The sequence below is a fragment of the Prionailurus bengalensis genome, chromosome B3 (assembly GCF_016509475.1).
Source record: "Prionailurus bengalensis isolate Pbe53 chromosome B3, Fcat_Pben_1.1_paternal_pri, whole genome shotgun sequence".
Classification (NCBI taxonomy): Eukaryota; Metazoa; Chordata; class Mammalia; order Carnivora; family Felidae; genus Prionailurus; species Prionailurus bengalensis.
In genome coordinates, this window is record NC_057355.1 from 83,841,952 (window position 1) to 83,860,757 (window position 18,806).

Below are 18,806 nucleotides of genomic sequence, written 5' to 3' on the forward strand. Positions count from 1 at the left end.
ATGTAATTTTAACTTCACAAATTAAAATATTAATCAGCTCATTTTATTTATAAAATTTGCAATAGGGGCGCCTGGGTGGCGCAGTCGGTTAAGCGTCCGACTTCGGCCGGGTCACGATCTCGTGGTCCGGGAGTTCGAGCCCCGCGTCAGGCTCTGGGCTGATGGCTCGGAGCCTGGAGCCAGTTTCCGATTCTGTGTCTCCCTCTCTCTCTGCCCCTCGCCCGTTCATGCTCTGTCTCTCTCTGTCCCAAAAATAAATAAACGTTGAAAAAAAAAAATTAAAAAAAAAAATTTGCAGTAGATGTGAATCCGTTTTTTAAAAAAATTGGCAAGAATAGCATAAATTTGAAGCTACCTGGCTGAGTGACCTTTATATTGGTATTTTGGTCCACTGCTAGACCCCCCCTAACTAGCAGGCAGAAATACCAGTCAGTCTTTGTAAGGATTTGTTTTGAATTATGAATGGTCTTAAGCACAGCATACTTTGAATAAAATGCCACCTAAGTACAGGATAACCTGTGCTTAACCTCTTCATGCCTCAGTTTTCTCATCTGTCAAATTGGCTTATGAGGATTAAAGGAGTTAATCCATGTAAAATGCTAGCACAAGGCCTGGCATACACTAAACACTGCTTCTTTAGCTATTTTTAGTTCTTTTAATGTTTATTTATTTTTGAGAGAGAGAGAGAGAGAGAGAGAGAGAGAGAGAGAGAGAGAAAGCATGAGCAGGAGAGGGGCAGAGAGAGGCGGAGACACAGAATCTGAAGCAGGTTCCAGGCTCTGAGCTGTCAGCACAGAGCCTGATGCAGGGCTCGAATCCACGAACCATGAGATCATGACCTGAGCAGAAGTCAGATGCTTAAACGACTGAGTCACCCAGGGTCCCCTTTAGCTATTTTTAAAGTTGATGGCGTGCACAGTTGTCTTCCCCTCAACTGGGGCTTCTGAGTATCTACCTCTTCTTCAGGGATCCAATTCTACTTAAGCGTTTTGTAGCTTCAAATCCAGGACTGGCTAACTCAAATAGCTTCTGGCGCTTCCAAGTAACATAAATGATTGAAGCCAATCAGGCATATATGTGTCAGAACTCCGGAGCGTGTGCTATGCTGCCTACAGCCAGGGAATCTGCTGTCCTTTGCAATGAAGGCTCCCTCTTCCAAATCTTCAGATTTTCAGAGGGATGCAAGCAACTGAACCAGATTTGCGCATAAACTCTCCTGAATAGCTTTTATCCCAATTGTAAAATTGGGGCCACAAAAAACTACATCAGGCTGTACTATGAGGTCACTGTCTGCGGTCTCCTAAGAGGTCAAGCTGCTCGGGGCACCTGGGTGGCTCAGCTGGTTGAGCATCCAACTTTTGACCTTGGCTCAGGTTATGATCTCACGGTACAACATGGAGAACTCAATGTGTAAAGACTTGAGAAGAAATACACGAGACCATGCACCTTCTTCAGCTTGGAAAAACAGCCAAGCAGCTCACCACAGTAGAGAACACAATAGCTCAAACCTTCTGGCTAGAAATGGGCCCAGTTTATAGTTGGGTGACAACAACCGAGGCAATAAACTTGCCCATTTTTCTAGTCAGCTATGGGTAGAGGAGTTGAAGGCTATACCTACTCCCAGGGTTATTTTTCTGGGTGGTTTGTGGTCAGCACATATTTTAACATACACATGTGATGAGGACACAGAGCAGAGGAGCCCCGTGTCTGTACATTTTATGTCCTGTATTGACTAACACATCCTCTGAGAAAGGGGACCCATCTGGTAATTTGGGGGGTGGTGAGGGGATTGTTAACCACTGCAACAAAGGCACTAGCCCTAAAACTGGACTCCTATTTAAACTGAACTCCTCCCTTAAAGCAAGGCCACCTGGGTGGCTCCGTGGGTTAAGCGTCTGACTCTTGATTTCAGTTCAGGTCATGATCTCACGGTCCTGAGACTGAGTCCGGCATCAGGTTCTGCGCTGACAGTGTGGAGCCTGCTTGGGATTCTCTCTCCTTCTCTCTCTGCCTGTCCCCCAGCTCAAGCAGACTCATGTACCCCCCCTCTCTCTCAGAAATAAACTTTAAAAAGAAAAGCAAAAATTTTTTAAAGAAGTCTTCAAACTGCTCTAGGTATACCATAAGGAAGGCTAGAGAGAAAAACTGGAAGAGGCATGATCTTTGCAAGTTTTGTTCCAAAAGAAAGAAAGAAAGAAGGAAATAAAGAAAAACTAAGGATAAATTAAGCCAAAATGTCATTTTCCATTTGGCTCTGACAAGGACTAGAGGAGAGAACCACAAAAATCCTTTTCAAGGGCAAGTCACTTAAATCCGGAGGAAGAAAGCAAACTGGGATTATTGCTTTAGACTTTCTCAGTCTTCCTGGTTCCGGGGTAAGTAATCTTTAAGGGTACCTTGTAGGACCCACTCTTGTCACTTAATTTCCCACTGTGCACTATTCATAAAACATCTTGACAAGATAAAGGCAACCGTGCAAAGCTTTCTCCAAGAGTTTCCAACAAATGACACTCTGCAAAGTTCACACTATTGGCCAGTCCCATCCTGTATCTGAAACTGAACAAAAGCTCTCCAGGTGATGATGAGTAGCTCATAAACATAAAAAGTGCTTTAGAATCTTTATTCATTCATTCATTCATTCATTCATTCCAATTTCATCCAGATTGACCTAAAGAAATTAGTTGTAGATAATGGAGATACTTTAGAGAAAAAAGTAGGAAACTCTGTGCAAACTGTCACTAGTTATCTCGGTATCTTGCCTGTTATCTATCTCATTGGTTAAGAGCAAACCTAGCTACCTCCTTCCTCCTAGTGCCTCTAGTTAAAGAGCGATGTAACAAAACGAGGGGAAAATAGGAAATATGTTTTTGGTGGGCAATAACGTGAGCTGTGGCCAAGCTACCATGTTCCCCTTCCCAAAGTTGTCCGAGCAGACAAATCAGAAGAAGCAAAACACCAGACAGTCCAGACAAATACATCTGTAAGGCAAGTAAACCTTTCAACAAACTTCAAGTTATTCATTAAAATGTTTTCCGTTATTCGACTTGTACACGGAGAACCACTTCTGCCTTCCTCATTTGTTCTAAACCCACACTAAAAATGCCTCTACCTGAACCTATGTACCCAGAACACTGCTACACAAAACCCCCCCTTCAGTTTAGAGCAATAATCATCACGCCCCTCGTGCATTAATTTTTTTGGAATGTGACAGCTTCAGTAATTCTGAAAATGAAAAGTAAGAAGGTATAGCCAACTCTTGGTTGCTCTGGTGATGTGGATCCACCCAGCCCTTCAGGTCAGGTGAGAGCATCATGCCTGTAAAGGCTGAAATTTACCATCTTCACTTGAAAACCCAGGCAGACCTTTCCATCAGTGTCCTTGTTCTGCTCTACGAGGAATTCGGTTCTAGTGTGGGGATCATTCAAACCATCAACAACTACCCAGACTTTAGAACCTTCGATTTAGTTCTCCTGGCTCAGCGATGACAGTTTTACCGGATGGCAAAACCCCTTGAGATTCTTACATTAAAGAGTTAGGCTCCCACCCCGACCCCAGAAATATGCACACGTATACACACACACAAGTCTATATAAAATCACAGGGGGTTCACAGCCTTGTAAAGTCTAACTGCACTAGATCAAGATTCTATTACAGGGAATCCTGCACTTCGTGCATGAACTTGAGTGAATCATCTTCCCCAGAGAAGCTATTGAAACTCTGCAAGGCCAAGAATTTAAGAAACTATTGTCATTCCTTTCTGAATTGTGGTTAATTCCTCTCCTTGGAGAGGATTCAGCCAGAGCTCTGCAATTAAGCACAGTAAACAGGCCGGGGAACATCGACATATCAATACAGGCTGTTTGGGTTTGGAAAGGCGGCCCTTCCCCCCCCCGGAGGCCTGGCTCTGGGCCAGCAGGGTGACGGCTGAGTGACAGGGCTACGTGCGCTGCGTGAGGGTGGCAGCCAGCCCACACCCGAGCACACCGCAGGGCAGACTGCGGAGGGAACCGGCACAGGACAGCCCTCCCCCAGCACTACTCCAGTCACCAGAGAAATGTTTTGAATAAGGGCTTCCTTGCACTTATGAAATTGGCAAAAGTCAGCCAGACTCAGGGTGAAGGACATTAAGACGGGCGTTTAACCATATCCTTTCCTATACCTTTCCCCATATTGTAACAGCTGCCATTTCCCCGAGGACCTATGGAGCCAGGTGGCACTTTGGGGTGGTGCTTTACACATACCATCCCATTTAGTTTCCTGATTACGGGGAAGGTAAGCAGCAGCTGTCTGTCCTGAGTCACGCTGCTCACAAGTTCTCAGTAGAAGTCATTAACCCTGAAAGTTATCAGGTGAACCTACAAGTTATCTTTGTTGTGTAGAAAAACAAATTCATGCGTGATCCCTGAGGCGATCTGGGGGTAGGGACTCACAATATTTAACTTCTTTTGATGTGAGAAATAGCCTTATCAGAAAAACAAAACTTTACCTGCAGCTCTCTAAAGTCTCTGAAAACATCTGTGGTTGCAGGATTGTCAGAAAATTAAATGCGGCTGTCCTTAAAGTCTTATCTGTAATGAATCCTAACATATTTCAGGGAATCTATGATAACTCAAATGTAACTGGTAAGACAAGATTTTATAAATGGGTAATATACAAAAAAAAAAAGTTACCAGTCAAAACACATCATGAAAAATGCCTTGGAACAATATTGTTAAGCCAAGAAAAACCGGGAAAACACTTCACCTGCAATTCCCACTGGATTTTCAGAGTATTGACTAGGAACACTGCAAATATGCTGGAAAAAATAAAGTCAAAGAACTTTCTAGGAAACCAGATCTTATATTTGTGTGTGCATTTCAGCACCTAGGAAGATATATCTGCTCAATGAAAGAAATGACACATGGCAAATCAGTTAGAATTAGAACGCACGAAATTCAGTAGACACATCTGTTTACCGAACAAACATTTGTATAGTGCTTACAACGTGCCTGGCACTGTTGTATGAGCTCCACGAATAATCTCTCGTTCAATATTCATAATAACCCATAAGGCAGGAACCATCATTATCTCCGTTTTACAGATGAGGAAACTGAGGCACGAGGAGGTTAGGTAACTTTCCTTTTTGAACCCAGTTAGTCTGGCCGCAGAGCATGAGGCCATCATCACCAAGTCATGCTGTATCTGCACAGCTTACTTAATGTCCAACATTAACCAGTTCATCCATTTTTGAGGGAACAGAGATCTTCAGTTCTACCTGAGGCATTTGAAGGCCTTCTCACCCCTGCCTATAACTCTTTCCACAATCATAGAAAATTGTAAAATGCAAAAAAAGAAGAAAATCACCAACTATGAAAAAGCAGCATGCTTGGCACGGAGTCTGGGAACCAAGGCTCCAAGGTGGTGGAGGGTGGGCAGCGGTTAACAAAAAGCACAGAGCCGAGGAAACTGACTCTGTACCTTGCCTCAAAGTACCAGCGGTCCACATGGTCTCTGCTTCAGTTACTCCCACTGGAGGACAAATTCACTCCCATTCTAAACACTTAGCAGCCCTGGCAGGGCCCACATCTACTTAGGATGCAACTGCTCAACAACTAGCCCAAGTCATCCCAGGCTGCTCTTTCCAGGCCCAGGTTCTACGGGAGGAAATGAGCCTCTCAGGACCTTTCCTTGTCAGCTCAGGTCAGCACCAGTCAAGGTTTTCAGACTTGTTCCAAAGTCAGAAGATAAATGACCAATTAAGCAAAAATTTTAGGGGGAGCCTGGGTGGCTCAGTCAGTTAAACGTCCAACCTGGGCTCAAGTCATGATCTCATGGTTCGTGAGTTCAAGCCCCGTCTCGGGCTCTGTGCTGACAGCTCGGACCCCGGAGCCTGCTTCAGATTCTGTGTCTCCCTCTCACTCTGCGCCGCCTTCCCCCGCGCTCACGCTCTCTCTCTCTCTCAAAAATAAGTAAAGGGGCGCCTGGGTGGCGCAGTTGGTTAAGCGTCCGACTTCAGCCAGGTCACGATCTCACGGTCCGTGAGTTCGAGCCCCGCATCAGGCTCTGGGCTGATGGCTCAGAGCCTGGAGCCTGTTTCCGATTCTGTGTCTCCCTCTCTCTCTGCCCCTCCCCCATTCATGCTCTGTCTCTCTCTGTCCCAAAAATAAATAAACGTTGAAAAAAAAAAAATTAAAAAAAAAAAATAAGTAAAGATTAAAAAAAAATTTTTTTTAAGGAAAAATGTTAGGGGTTCCTGGGTGGCTCAGTTGGTTGAACATCAACTCGATTTTAGCTCAGGTCATGATCCCAGGGCCGTGACAGACAGGCTCTGTGCTGAGCCCCACATCAGGCTCTGTGCTAAGCATGGAGCCTACTTAAGAGACTCTCTCTCTCTCTCTCTCTCTCTCTCTCTCTCTCTCCCACCCTCGCTTGCATGAGCTCTCTTTCTCAAAAATGCAAATAAACAAATTAAAAATATCTTTATAAAAATTTTAACGTAAATACAAAAATGAATTTGTAAAAGGAGCAGCACCTGGTAAACTCAGAGGAATCCCAGGGATGAGATGAATTTTCCTTCCTCATGGCCAAAGCCTGTTTAGGAGACAAACCCACTGCTTCCATGTGAACTGGAACTCACTGAATACAGAACTTCTTAAAATCATGTTAATTAGAATACACTGGACACAGACCTGAGGCTTAGAGGGGGGATAAGATCTAGAAGGAGGAACTTAGAGGAGTAGAAAGTAAAAGGCTCCTCTGAGAATAAAGTATAAACCATTTTAGGAGCGGCAAGGGGACTAGAAATAAAGGAGTGCCTGGCTCTGAATTCGGGGGACAGGGGTCATTAATTTAATTCTCCCCATGTTCTCCTGATATATATACAAGCCCCATTTTACAAACATAGAAACCGAATCAGAAACCAAAAGTAACTCATGGAACATTATAGAACTAAGCGTGACCTTTCCACCACTAAACACTGCTTCTAAAATATCAGGAAACATTTGTTAACTGAAAACAGGTGCTCTTATTTCCAGAGCGCCTGCTTCCACTCCACGATAAAGCAGCAAGGGTGAGCCTCGGATGACTCCCGTGACTTACCAAACGCAGGCTCGAACTTTGAACGGGGAAATTGAAGGCCTCCAAGGCAAGCAATCAGAAGAGGCAAAGAGCTGCTAGTCCCCAACCTCCTCCCGGTGGCACCTTTGATTCCCATCAAGCTGGATTCAGTTGTCCATGTTCCCCTCCCCCACCCCCTTCCCCACCCCCAAAGGGCTCCTCACCGCAGCCTTCCCAGGTCTCCCACGGGACAAGGGCCAGGGACCACCTCAGACTTCTGTGTGGTGTCCACGGGGAGCACAGAAGAGTGAGCACGAAATCAAGGCAGTCTGTGCTTCCAGTCTGTGCTCATCCCAGATCACTAGTATTCTTCCCCCTTCCTCCTGGTGCCTTCAGCTCCCACTTCTCGCAAGACTGTTGGACACAGGAGGGAAAGCAACACCCTGCAGTTCATTCCCAAAGACTCTTCCTTCCGCCTCCGTTCACCGTGAACAGGCGGGAATCGGTTCCCAATTTTGCTCCAATTCTGGCTCTAGAAAATTTAAGGTAACTGATACAAATAATACAAAAACAATGTGTGAACATGTTAATAACATGTGGTGGCTTTTTCTCAAAAATTTCCCGAATAAACTACACATGCTTGTATGTTTTCGTTCTAGCAATGAATTAGCTCACATCTGATCAAATGACTGAACTTTGATTTTCTTACTAAGAAAGTATAAGAAGATATAGCACCACCCCTATTTGGCCTCCTCTTATTTTCTCAGTGCTTCTCCAACTTTAGCACGTGTGAGAAGCACCTGGAAGACTCGTGAGTTTCTGACTCACTAGGTTCGGGGGGAAGGCCCCAAAACTCATATTTATGTAGCAGATTTCCAGGTAATCCTGATGCGGCCGGTCCAACAAGCACACTTCGAGAACCATGGCTGTTCTGTGGCAAAACCAAGAGATTTTGTGCAACACCTCGCCCCGGATGATAAAAGGTAAAGCGTAAGGAGGCGACTGTCACTAGTGAATCTGGGGAGGGTGGTCGTTGGTGGAAGGGGCGGTGCATAGAGCAGGAAGTGAGAGAATTCCTCAGGCAGTTTCTGGCACAGGCTTTGCAGTGTGATTCCTAAAGCTGGCAGGAAACATTCCAATTGTAACTCTGTAGCATTGTTCAGGATTACTGTCATGTCAGCGCTGGAGTGTGACTGCTGGTAGGAGTCTCTTTGGGAATCAAATAAGAGGCACTGAGAGCACCCATTTGCCCTCTCAGATGGAAATTTAGTCTCAATTTTCATTTAACTCCCTATCATCTTGGAGGTAGTTAAATATTGTATCCATGTTCTAGAGGAGGAAAGTAAGGTTCGGAAAACTGATTGGCCCAAGATCACAAAACCAGCCAAGGTTTTCAGACTTGTTTCAAAGTCAGAAGATAAATGACCAATTAAGAAAAAAAATTAGGGGCGCCTGGGTGGCTCAGGCAGTTGAGCGTCTGACTCTTGATTTCGGCTGAGGTCACTGAAATAAAATGTAAAGTACCCATCCTAGGGTCTAGTGGTAGCTCCCAATTAAATTAAATTAAAATATAAAAATAAAAAATCCATCTCGTTCATGAAGAAGTGGAAACTGAGGTCCCGAGACACCACTTGCCAGAGCCAGGATCAGAAGCCAGGGCTCAAACATCACGGTCCTGGGTATTCTTGCTTCTCTGAGCCAGACCCATACGGTATGAGCTGCCAGCATCTGGGTATGACCTGGAGACCTTACCCCCTGGGGCCAAGAAAAAAATTTCAGAACTGAGAAAAAAAAAACAACCTTATAAAGCCAAAGTCCTTTCTTTGAGATGCTCCTTTGCAGCACATTAACGTAATAAAATATTTAAACACTTTGACATGAAATTAGGGGCCACACTGCAAAATCTTTTTTTTTCACCTAACAAAATATTCATAGCTTTTTTGACACCCTGAAAGCCTTTGAAATCAAAGTTCCTTTTGAAGATGAAATTAAGTCAAACACCTATGAACTGTAAGAGACTATATATATATATATATATATATATATATATATATATATATATATCAAGTTTACCAGTGTCTGCCGTTGAGGAATTTATAAGTAAATGGACGGCAGGGTAAGCAAGTAAGTAGGTAAATAAATACATTCATGTATGCGTGCATGTAGTGGGGAGGCTTGGCCTGAGCTACCCACAGAGTTCTAGGCTGCAGAAGGGAAGACTTCATGGAAAAGGCACCTAAGATGCATTCTGAAGAGCACAAGACAATAGGGAGGCTCAGTGGGCCTGGCAAATCAGCTTCTAGTATTTCAGGGACTGGGACTGAAGGTAGTGGGTCAGCAGGAGATTAAGCAGATGGGGTCAGATGGGGTCACATGGAGGGCCTTAAATGACAGGGTAAGAAGTTCACAGCACGTACAGTGGACAATGGGGTGAGAGCATGGTTGTTGTTTTTTTTTAATGCATGGAGACTACATGATTAATGTTGAGTTTTACACTACTTACATTCTGGCAAAATCACATTAAAATGGATCACAGGGAGAATGAGAAACAAAGGCAGGTGATCTATGGTTAAAATAAGTCTCTTGAAAATAATTCCCTCCTCAGGGATTTCTACTATGAAAGCAAAAAAAATTTTGTTAAGAGAAAAAAAAAAGACAAACCTTGAGGTTCCACAGCGAACCTAAAACAAAACAAAGACAAAAAGCCAAAACAGTACAAAATAGGCCAAATTTTGACCAATAATACTTACTGCATGTTCCTGCCTGTGTTGAATATTTTGTTTTAAATTTAAAAAAAAATTTTTTTTAATGTTTATTTATTTTTAAGACACACACACACACACACACACACACACACACACACACGTGTGAGCAGGGGCAGGGGAGGGGCAGAGAGAGAGGGAGACACAGAATCCGAAGCAGGCTCCAGGCTCTGAGCTGTCAGCACAGAGCCCGATGCGGGGCTCGAACTCACGGACCGTGAGATCGTGACCTAAGCCGAAGTCGGATGCTTAACCGACTGCGCCACAGAGGCAGCATCGCCAATATTTTGTGTTTTAAAAAGATTCTATTTAGGGGTGCCTGGCTGGCTGGCTCTGTCCACAGAGCATGTGACTCTTGGTCTCGGGGTTGAGTGTGAGCCCCCAAAATAGGTGTAAAGATGTAAAAACAAAATCTTAGAAAAAAATAAAATAAATAAAATGTTTTGTTTACCCACTCCCATCATTCAAATTAACCTGCAAAACAGTATGAGGCGGAACGAAGCCATCCCAAACACACAGACACACAAAAGACTCACTGTCAATTCTGTGTGGGGCATGAAACTCTGAGTAATAGTCCCTCAGGTTTAACTAGAACGATGAGGTAGAAATAGGAGGGAACGTCGAGGGAGGGGCCCAGGCAGAATCTATGTTCGATGTGTTGCGTCCCGAGAACACAGAGCACGCTCCAAGAGATGCTCAGTCTGTTTCAAACAGCCGTGTCCTTACTACTCCCAAACAATGCTCAGAAGAGTAGTACCCTGAATACTTCAAAACAACTTCACGTCCCCCCTCGTAGAACCAAAAAGAGATGTCACTGACAGCTGGAATTGAGTTTTTCATTTTGTTTTCTTCCCAGTGAAGAACTAGTCGGGACGACTATCCTATTCTTTGAGTCTTTGTATCTTGGAACTGTTTTTACATGGGAATAGTATTTTGGCCCCATTTTGGAAGGAAAAATAATATCTACTAGGAAACAGGCACTTTTATTCCAGAACTTGAGAAACAGTGATCACTATTATCTCCCCTACAGAATAAAAAGCTGGCTTGGCCTAATAAGGAGGTATATATAATCACATGACACTGATCATGAGGGACGCTCAGTAAGTAGGTACCGAATGAGGGAATCCAGTACAAGATCTGAAAGCCTGCATTATACGACTATAAACCCACATGTCTGGAAGGCTGGGATTGAGTTGCGGAGGGAGTGAAAAATATAACCCTCAATCACTACCAGCACACCAAACCCAAGAATAGGAATGTAACCCACAAATCATTATCAAAAGAAGACACAAAATTAAGGCAAGTCCCATGTTGGTTTAAGATTGAAATAATCGCTGGAAACGGGGTATAAATTGTATGTATAATGAACCAAGCTAACTAATCTTGCTTGGTAAACAGACACATGGCTCTGAATCAGAGCCAAATCAACGGCTCCTGGCAATCTGCCAAAACCGAATTCCTTAGTCTGGCAACATAAAATGATCTGTCTGTCGCGTTTACAATTCCAGTGCCTCTGGATTCCACTACCCGCTGGGCACCCCTGGCAGTTGCCCAGCAGAAGACATCTGAGCTATCATTACAGTCAGAACGGCAGCATTTGACAAACACTAGAGAAAAATGACACCCATTTCTTAGAGCAATATTAGTTAACAACTACAAAGTGATACTACAAAGGAATTAGCAAATCTGTTGCTGTAATAATTAACAAAGAATTAATAACCTCCTCTATAGTGCTAACCTGTAAGCTGCTCCTTGGTGCTCAGTAGACTTGGGTCAATATGTCACTTACTGTACCCAAGACCACAAAGGTGATTCAGAAGCAGAGGTCTTGCCAAACTGAGCAAACGTGGCCCACAGGCAAGGTCCTCCAAGTTTTATCCTGGAGTGCATGATGCTGGAAGTGCCTGGAGATGCTTCTCAGATGTGCTCTGCTCATTATGGGTTAACTCCACCCCACTTTGAAGCTTCAGCGGAGAAATCTTCCATACATGGTGTGTTTTCAGAATGCAGTTGTAATATGCAAGACTGCGTGCTATTTACAAATTTGAAATGTTTCTAGCCAGAGTCAGGATACAGGGAGGAATTTACAAATTTGGCTTGAGCTGAGCAAGGTCAGAAAGGGAAATCATTCATGACACCCAAAAGTCAAATGCACATAATTCCACCTAAGGGTGGATGCACATAATTCCACTTAAGGATGTTTATTAACTTAAAGTCGTAATTATATTTAAAATCCCCATATCATGTGCTGGTGCAGGTGAATTAACCTAACGACCCTGTCTCTTGGTCTACCTGACTCATGGAGCAAGCCTAACCAGGAGAGCCCCTCTCTAAGGCACCTTTGCTCAGGCCCAAGACACGCCCCAATCCCTCCTTCCAGGGCTTGTATAAGGCTTCATCTTTCCAAATATAAAAACACCTTACCTGCGGAACGACTGACAGACCGCACAGGTGTGATTTCTCATACCTCGTTAGCTCAAAAATCTGTATTATTAAAGTTCTGTGTATTTGGGGCCACTTACTTTAAGTGTATTTTGGTCACTTCTCATTTTAAGTAAATAGAGAAGTTGCTGAAAGCCCAAAGAAGAGAAACAAAAATGACAAATCACTGGATGAGTGGACTATTTAACCAGAAAAAGAGAAAGCAAAGTTAGTGACAACTATCTCGCCCCACTCTCGGGGCACCTGGGTGGCTCAGTCGGTTGAGCATCTGGCTTCGGCTCAGGTCATGATCTCATGGTTTGTGGGTTCGAGCCCCACGTCGGGCTCTGTGCTGACAGCTCAGAGCCTGGAGCCTGCTTCGGATTCTGTGTCTCCCTCTCTCTCTGCCCCTCCCCAACTAGTGCTCTGTCTGTCTCTGTCCCTCAAAAAATAAAAACATTAAAAAAAACCCACAAAACTATCTCACCTCACTTTCTATTTTCAGCATACTTCTTCAGGTAGTTCTGTAATCACTTTCTACCTCCCTGTGTCAATCCATGCACAGGTCTACCTCAGCACAAGGCATTTAATGATTTGTGAATAAATAAACTGATACCCGCTGATTTGCCACTTCACCGCAAAGCAGGTAAGGTTGTGGTGGAGGAGCCAGTGGCCCAAAATTGAGCAAAAGAAATTATAAGGTAAACGCACACACATGCGCCCCTATTGTCTTTTCTTTGCTCCTAAGTGTCATTCAACAAAATGGACCAGGAACATGATAAAAATTCACCCAATGGGGAAACCTGCTTCACTGTCAACTGAGGCTGTATTTTATAAATTATTTCCTTGAATTAATACCCTGCCTCCAGGAGCTAAGCTATTTTTAAATACAAAACCTTTTATAGAAATTCCTCACATCCTTACAAGAAGATATTCCAGTGCTTCAAACTCCATGCCTCCTCCCCGCTAAAGTACCTTATTCACAGGCAGACTTTTAAGATCTTACTTACAGAGACACCACGCATCGCGTCTGGTCCTCAAACACCATATTCTGAGAACGGGACCTTTCATGGGCCCTGATAACCACTGTTTCACATGATTCTACATGCCCCACTACCACCCTCAAGCCAGGCTGTTAGGTCCCCAGGGCCAAGGTGAAACCATCAAACTTTACTCCAGAGAATGAAAACAGGGATTCCAGAATGTTAGTCAAGCCTCTGTTGATCTCAGACTGAGGCTGAGGTGGCCTCCAAGATGGCTGTGGGGCCGCCATCTTGAGCCATATGCATGGAGAAGCTGCCAAAGCGAGATGGTAAGTAGATTGGGGAAGAAATCCAGAGCGGAGCAAAGACAAAGGCCATAAAGCTCCAGAGAAAAAAAACTAATACACCAGCTGGCCTTAGGACTTTCTGGTTCCAAGTTCGTGATTCTGGTCTTCTGTGAACCCTGATGGTGTTTCCTACGCTAGGGTCCTGAGACATATCCTGATTTGTTAAGTATTTTATCCCCTTTTTATTTAAAGCAGCTTTCAACCATGATAATAAGCCCCCTTGAGGAAAAGACATTCCTGATATCACGAGAAGGGTGGGCCACAACTGCTACTGCTCAGCAGCAGACGAACAAACCCACCACCTTGCAACATGTTTTCTTTTATTCGTAACTTATTGCTGAATTACCATTTGTCTGGACCGGCTCGGGACTGATCTATCTGTTCACGGTACAACTTCCTCCCATGACCCCATCCTCCAGAACTACTCTAGTCAGGGATCCTAACAACCAACCTTGTTAACAAATACATGAGCACAGGACTCCATGCTTTCTTCTTCAGTCTTTGGGTTTTGTCTTTTTGCTGTTTTCAGCTTGCAAATTAATCAGGTGTGAACTAGGGAATCCTACCATTCACAAGCCCATGGGCATAGAAGCTCCATGAGGCAGTGTCTATGCCTATTTACCTCTGTATCCCCACCCCCTGCGGGCCAGATAAATGAAAGGACAAAAAGCAGAAGCATTATAGTCAAGAACACAAACTCTGGAAGATCCAGGTAAGAATTCTCAATCTTAAAAAAAAAAAAAAGAAAAAGAAAGAAAGAAAAGGAAAGAATTCTATCTAAATCTTCCGGTTACAGCTTCGTAACATTTATGGGGGCATGGAATTCTAAGAATTTTATGTACATTATCTTGTTTAATGCTCCTTCCCCCCGAAAAGCTTGAAGGTATTATTATCCCCCATTTCACAGTTGGCGAAAACTAAGCAACTTACCTAAGGCCACAAAGTTACTGAGCTCAAGCCTAAACCCCTAACACCTATAATAAATGGTTTCTTCTGGCTCCCTTTGCGACCTTGGGGAAATGATTTAATCACTCAGTGTGCTGAAGATTGTGGTTCCGAAGACTAAGTCAGATACACAGTGTTTATAAAGTGCTGAGCACAGTGCCAGACAGGGCAAACTGCTCAATAAAAAGTAGTTCTTATTCTTAAAGTTACTAACTAGTGAGTCTGCAGTGAGATGCTTCAAGCAGGAGAACATTTGGTTCCATAAATTACACGTTCTCTGGAAAACAGCCATTTTCAAGATCTAGGCAGCCAAAGCAAAAGGAGCAAATTATGACCAATATTTATCTTGGATATGGTCTAAATTCTCCAAAAGGGAGTAATAGATAAGAAATCTCGATAGCCTGAAAGCAATGACCATGCTTGAAGTTAGGGGGCGCCATGCTGCTGCACATTTTAGGAAACCCGCTTCCCCAGAGGGTCTCCAGCACCCTTGGATTTTTCTCCAACAAACTGGAGGGAGATAAACTCTGACTGGTGACAACTTTTTTGGCAGGGAGGGGGAACCTTTTAGTATTTCTTTCCATACTCTTCCACAATTCCAATTTTAGGTCCAATATATATACCTCTATTTTACTCCCAATGCCTTTGCTTTTGCTTGAGATAAAGGGCACTCTTGCATTATTCAATGACCTTTAAAAGTCCAGGGGAAAAAAAATATTTAATTAGGATGAATGGGTTAACAGACGAGCCCCAAGAAATATCTAAAAGAAATTGGTGTAAAATAAATGTATAAATTGGCAATTGTTGAAAATGGGTCCTAGGAGCATAATTCATTATACTAACCTCTCCACACTATATACATGTTTGAAATTTTCCTTAATAAAAAGTTGCAAATAAATGTTGAAAATAACTGTATAAACTGTGCCTTTTAAAAATTTAGTTTCTACTGAAAACCTGCTTGGAGGATGCAGCAGGAAACTGGGTCTGTATCGCTAATCTGGGAAATGGCACAGAGTAAGGCACTCGGTTGAGGGAAGAGAAGAAAGTTAAACTAACTTGAAACTAATAAAAATCATGTATTAATGGACTGTTTTTCTACCATGCCTTAATAATGGACATCAAACAAGAGACCCAAGGCCACAAAGCTAAGGAGAATTCCTTATACAGGCAAATCAAACTTTTTTATTTTTTGACTCTTAATAAAATTTGCTCAAGCCTGGTTTACATTGGGCTCCAGTTGACCAGGGAGTATCCCAGTCTAGAGGTGATTTTTCTAAAGGACAGGAATGAAGAGTTTTGTGCCACGACAACCAAAGAAAAGCTGGAAATCTAGGTATGGACAAAAGATGAATTTCTCCTTTCAATTCACAGTCACCTTCTGAAAGGGTTAACTGAGGAGTTACTTGTTCCACCCAGAAGATAATCTATAACTAAAGAATCTTATCTAGAGATCTTTCTTTTTCCTTATCCAGATGTACACAGTGTTTTTCATTCAGTTTGCCTGAAATCTAGCCTAAAACCCAACCACTGTCCTTCAAATCAAAGCCAAATACAAATACTTAACTCTGAAATATGTTAGTGATGTCTTTCTACCAATTAATTCTGACCTCCCTCAGAACACAGTATGCTCCTAGAATGCTGGAGGTAAAACTCTTAGCACCTGAGTTTAAATGAAACTTTAAAACTGATAAGAAGCCATCTGCTCTTCCAGATTAAAGCAACAAGCACTTCGGTGACACTGAGGCTAGCCCTTCCCCCCTCCCCATTCCCAGCCCGGTAAGCAAGGTCAGTCACTGCAAAAACAAAGCTAACCAAGACAAACAGCTTTCTAACACACACCCAAACGACAGACGAAGAGTAAAGAAACACTTGAACGTCAATCTTCTTTACAGTCCAGGTAACTCTGGATTTTCCCCAAATCAAAATAAAATTTAGAAAGCAGCATTTTCTCCTAACATTTACTTTATTTGCGTCCGATTAACAACTGTGGGTTCACACATTCTATTCATGTCCTCCTGGCTTGACAGGCATACAGCAATCTGCTTCTCCCCTACTCTGTTTCCCCCACTCCAACCCCTTCGTTTCTACACATTTCCAGTCTTCACCACTTGCCCTATATTAGCAGTGTCCCCGACACCTATGAGACAAATGTGACAATAAGGGTATGTGTCATCAAAAGGTTAACCTTAAACTGAGATTATACTGCATATATTGTTAAAGAATGGTGCACCTTCCTTCCCGTGCTAGCATGCCTTGCCTCTCTGTGTTACAGTGAAGTTTTCCACAGTTCTGAGTGCCCCTTGACCAGTCCGCAAATTCAAGTGCAAGTCACTCAGAACTGCCACCGGAAAATGGCCGCATTATCATTTGTAGAAAAGACTGAGCAGATGGGACTACCCCAAAGTTATGTACATGGACCAATATCGTGGTGCTACACGTTCCCTATTTCTGCCAATCTACCTGCAAATGTTTCCAAGATAAATTACCACCCAGGGAGTCACTTTGGGTGGTGTGAACAAAAACATGGTTTCTTTCCAGAGGTACTTGACTACCTCTCCCCATCTCTTAATTAGTTCTGAGTGGATTTCTCCATCGATTGATAGTTGGGAAAGGGAAGGTGGTGGTGTAGGGCTCAGGACCAAGAGACTTTTCCCAGCCAAGGAGATGATCCAATAGTGTCCTGGGTGCAATTAGCCAAGGGCAACACTCAAAAGTGAAGAGGAGCTTTCCTCTTTCCCAGGTCAGACTTTTATCACACCTGCCAAACTCCACAAACGAAAGGCTACATTGCAAAATCACAACCGGCTCCAGAATTCTTTAAGAGAGCTTTGGCAGGAATACCCTCTGAACGGGGTGAAGTACAGTATTAGGTGACTTTTGAGTGGACAGAGAATATCAATAACTCACACCTGTCTCAGATCACACACAATGCTCCTAATATCCTGACCCCCATCTGGACCTTTGAGAACCCCCATGTATTAAAATCAGACCAAAATCCCACAGCTTATCCGGTTTGTACGACCCACCAGACCCATTATTTCAGTGAACAGCAGGTCATCGGAATTATACTCCTGAGTCCTCAGCATAGATTTTTCGCTCCGAGGAGGTGTGGGGGAGGGGGAACCAGACCGACTTCTCGCTTCTTGGTTAAAAACTAAAGTTCACTTGCAGCCTCGCGAAGGCAACAGACAACGGGCTCCGAATGTCCCGGGTCCCCGCGGGCTACAGCGGTGGCGGGGAGCCCGCGCGCGTCCTACCTTGGACCTTTCCTTGACGTAGTATTTGCCCAGCCGGCTCCCGCAGTACAGGACAAGCCTGTCAATGAGAGACAGGAGGAAGCTGATGGCCTCGCAGCCCTCCTCATTGCCCCCGATCCACGTGATTTGGTCTCCCCGCAGGTGCCGCTTGGAGACGCCGGCGCGGGGCCCCGCCAACTGGCCGTCCCGCAGGGCCCCGTTGCAGTGCAGCTGCTTGACGCGCTCCAGGACGCAGTCGCCCACCACTTCGCCCAGGAAGTTGTCCAGGTAACAGAAGCCGACCTCGTGCAGACAGGGCACGATGTACTCCAGGGCGATCTTCTCCAGATCCAGCCTCATGATGTGTCCCAGGGGCATCTCGCCCGCAGAGCCGAGCTCGGGGATCCCCAGCGTGCACTGAGACCCGGAGCGACCTACGCGCGCGCGCAGCCGAGGCTCGGGGAGCGTGGCTCGGGGTTCAGCTACCTGCGGCGGCCACGGTCCCCGAGCCACCGCCGCGCCAGGCAGAGGGGAAAGTTGCTCGAAACTCTGGAGGAGAGATCCCTTCAGAAACCGGCGGGAGTTGCGCGGGGTTCCACGACCCAACGCCGGACTGGCCCAGCGAAGAGTCGGAGGGCCCCTTTTGGAGATGCGGAGCCACCCCCGGTGCGGCCGCGGCCCCAGGCGGGGAGAGGCTGAGGTCCAGCCCCCAAGCCGGCCGACTAGGCGCGTCACCGGCCCCGCCCAGGCCCCGCCCCGGGACCGCCTCTGGGACAGCCCTTCCCCGGGCCAGTCACCCACTCCCCGTCTACCACTGCCCGGCGCCAGCCTCACTTGTTTGTGACCCAGGGAGGGGCTGGAGAACACAGGGAATTTTTAGAATGCTATCGATTTGCATATGTTTTGCATAAAATCCCATAACAAACTTAGATCCCAACTCTTAAAATGTAAATGAAATTAGCACAGTTTACTGCCACGTTCTGGGCTAGTCACCCCTTGAACAGAACAACCAACCCACGAACAAATATGTATATTAAACAGTGACCTCCTTACAGCTTTACTGGTGCCTTTCCTTAT

General features: G+C 44.6%; 1 protein-coding gene across 1 annotated transcript in view; it reads right to left on the bottom strand.

Moving 5' to 3' along the window:
* The window catches only part of EGLN3 (egl-9 family hypoxia inducible factor 3), a 30,134-nt gene extending 11,686 nt beyond the window's left edge, over nt 1–18,448 (bottom strand). Inside the window, exon 1 of the mRNA XM_043555966.1 lies at nt 17,751–18,448. Coding sequence (XP_043411901.1) covers nt 17,751–18,107 — 357 coding nt within the window. The 5' untranslated portion in view covers nt 18,108–18,448. The remainder of the gene's footprint in view (nt 1–17,750) is intronic.
* Nucleotides 18,449–18,806: the final 358 nt, after the last annotated feature.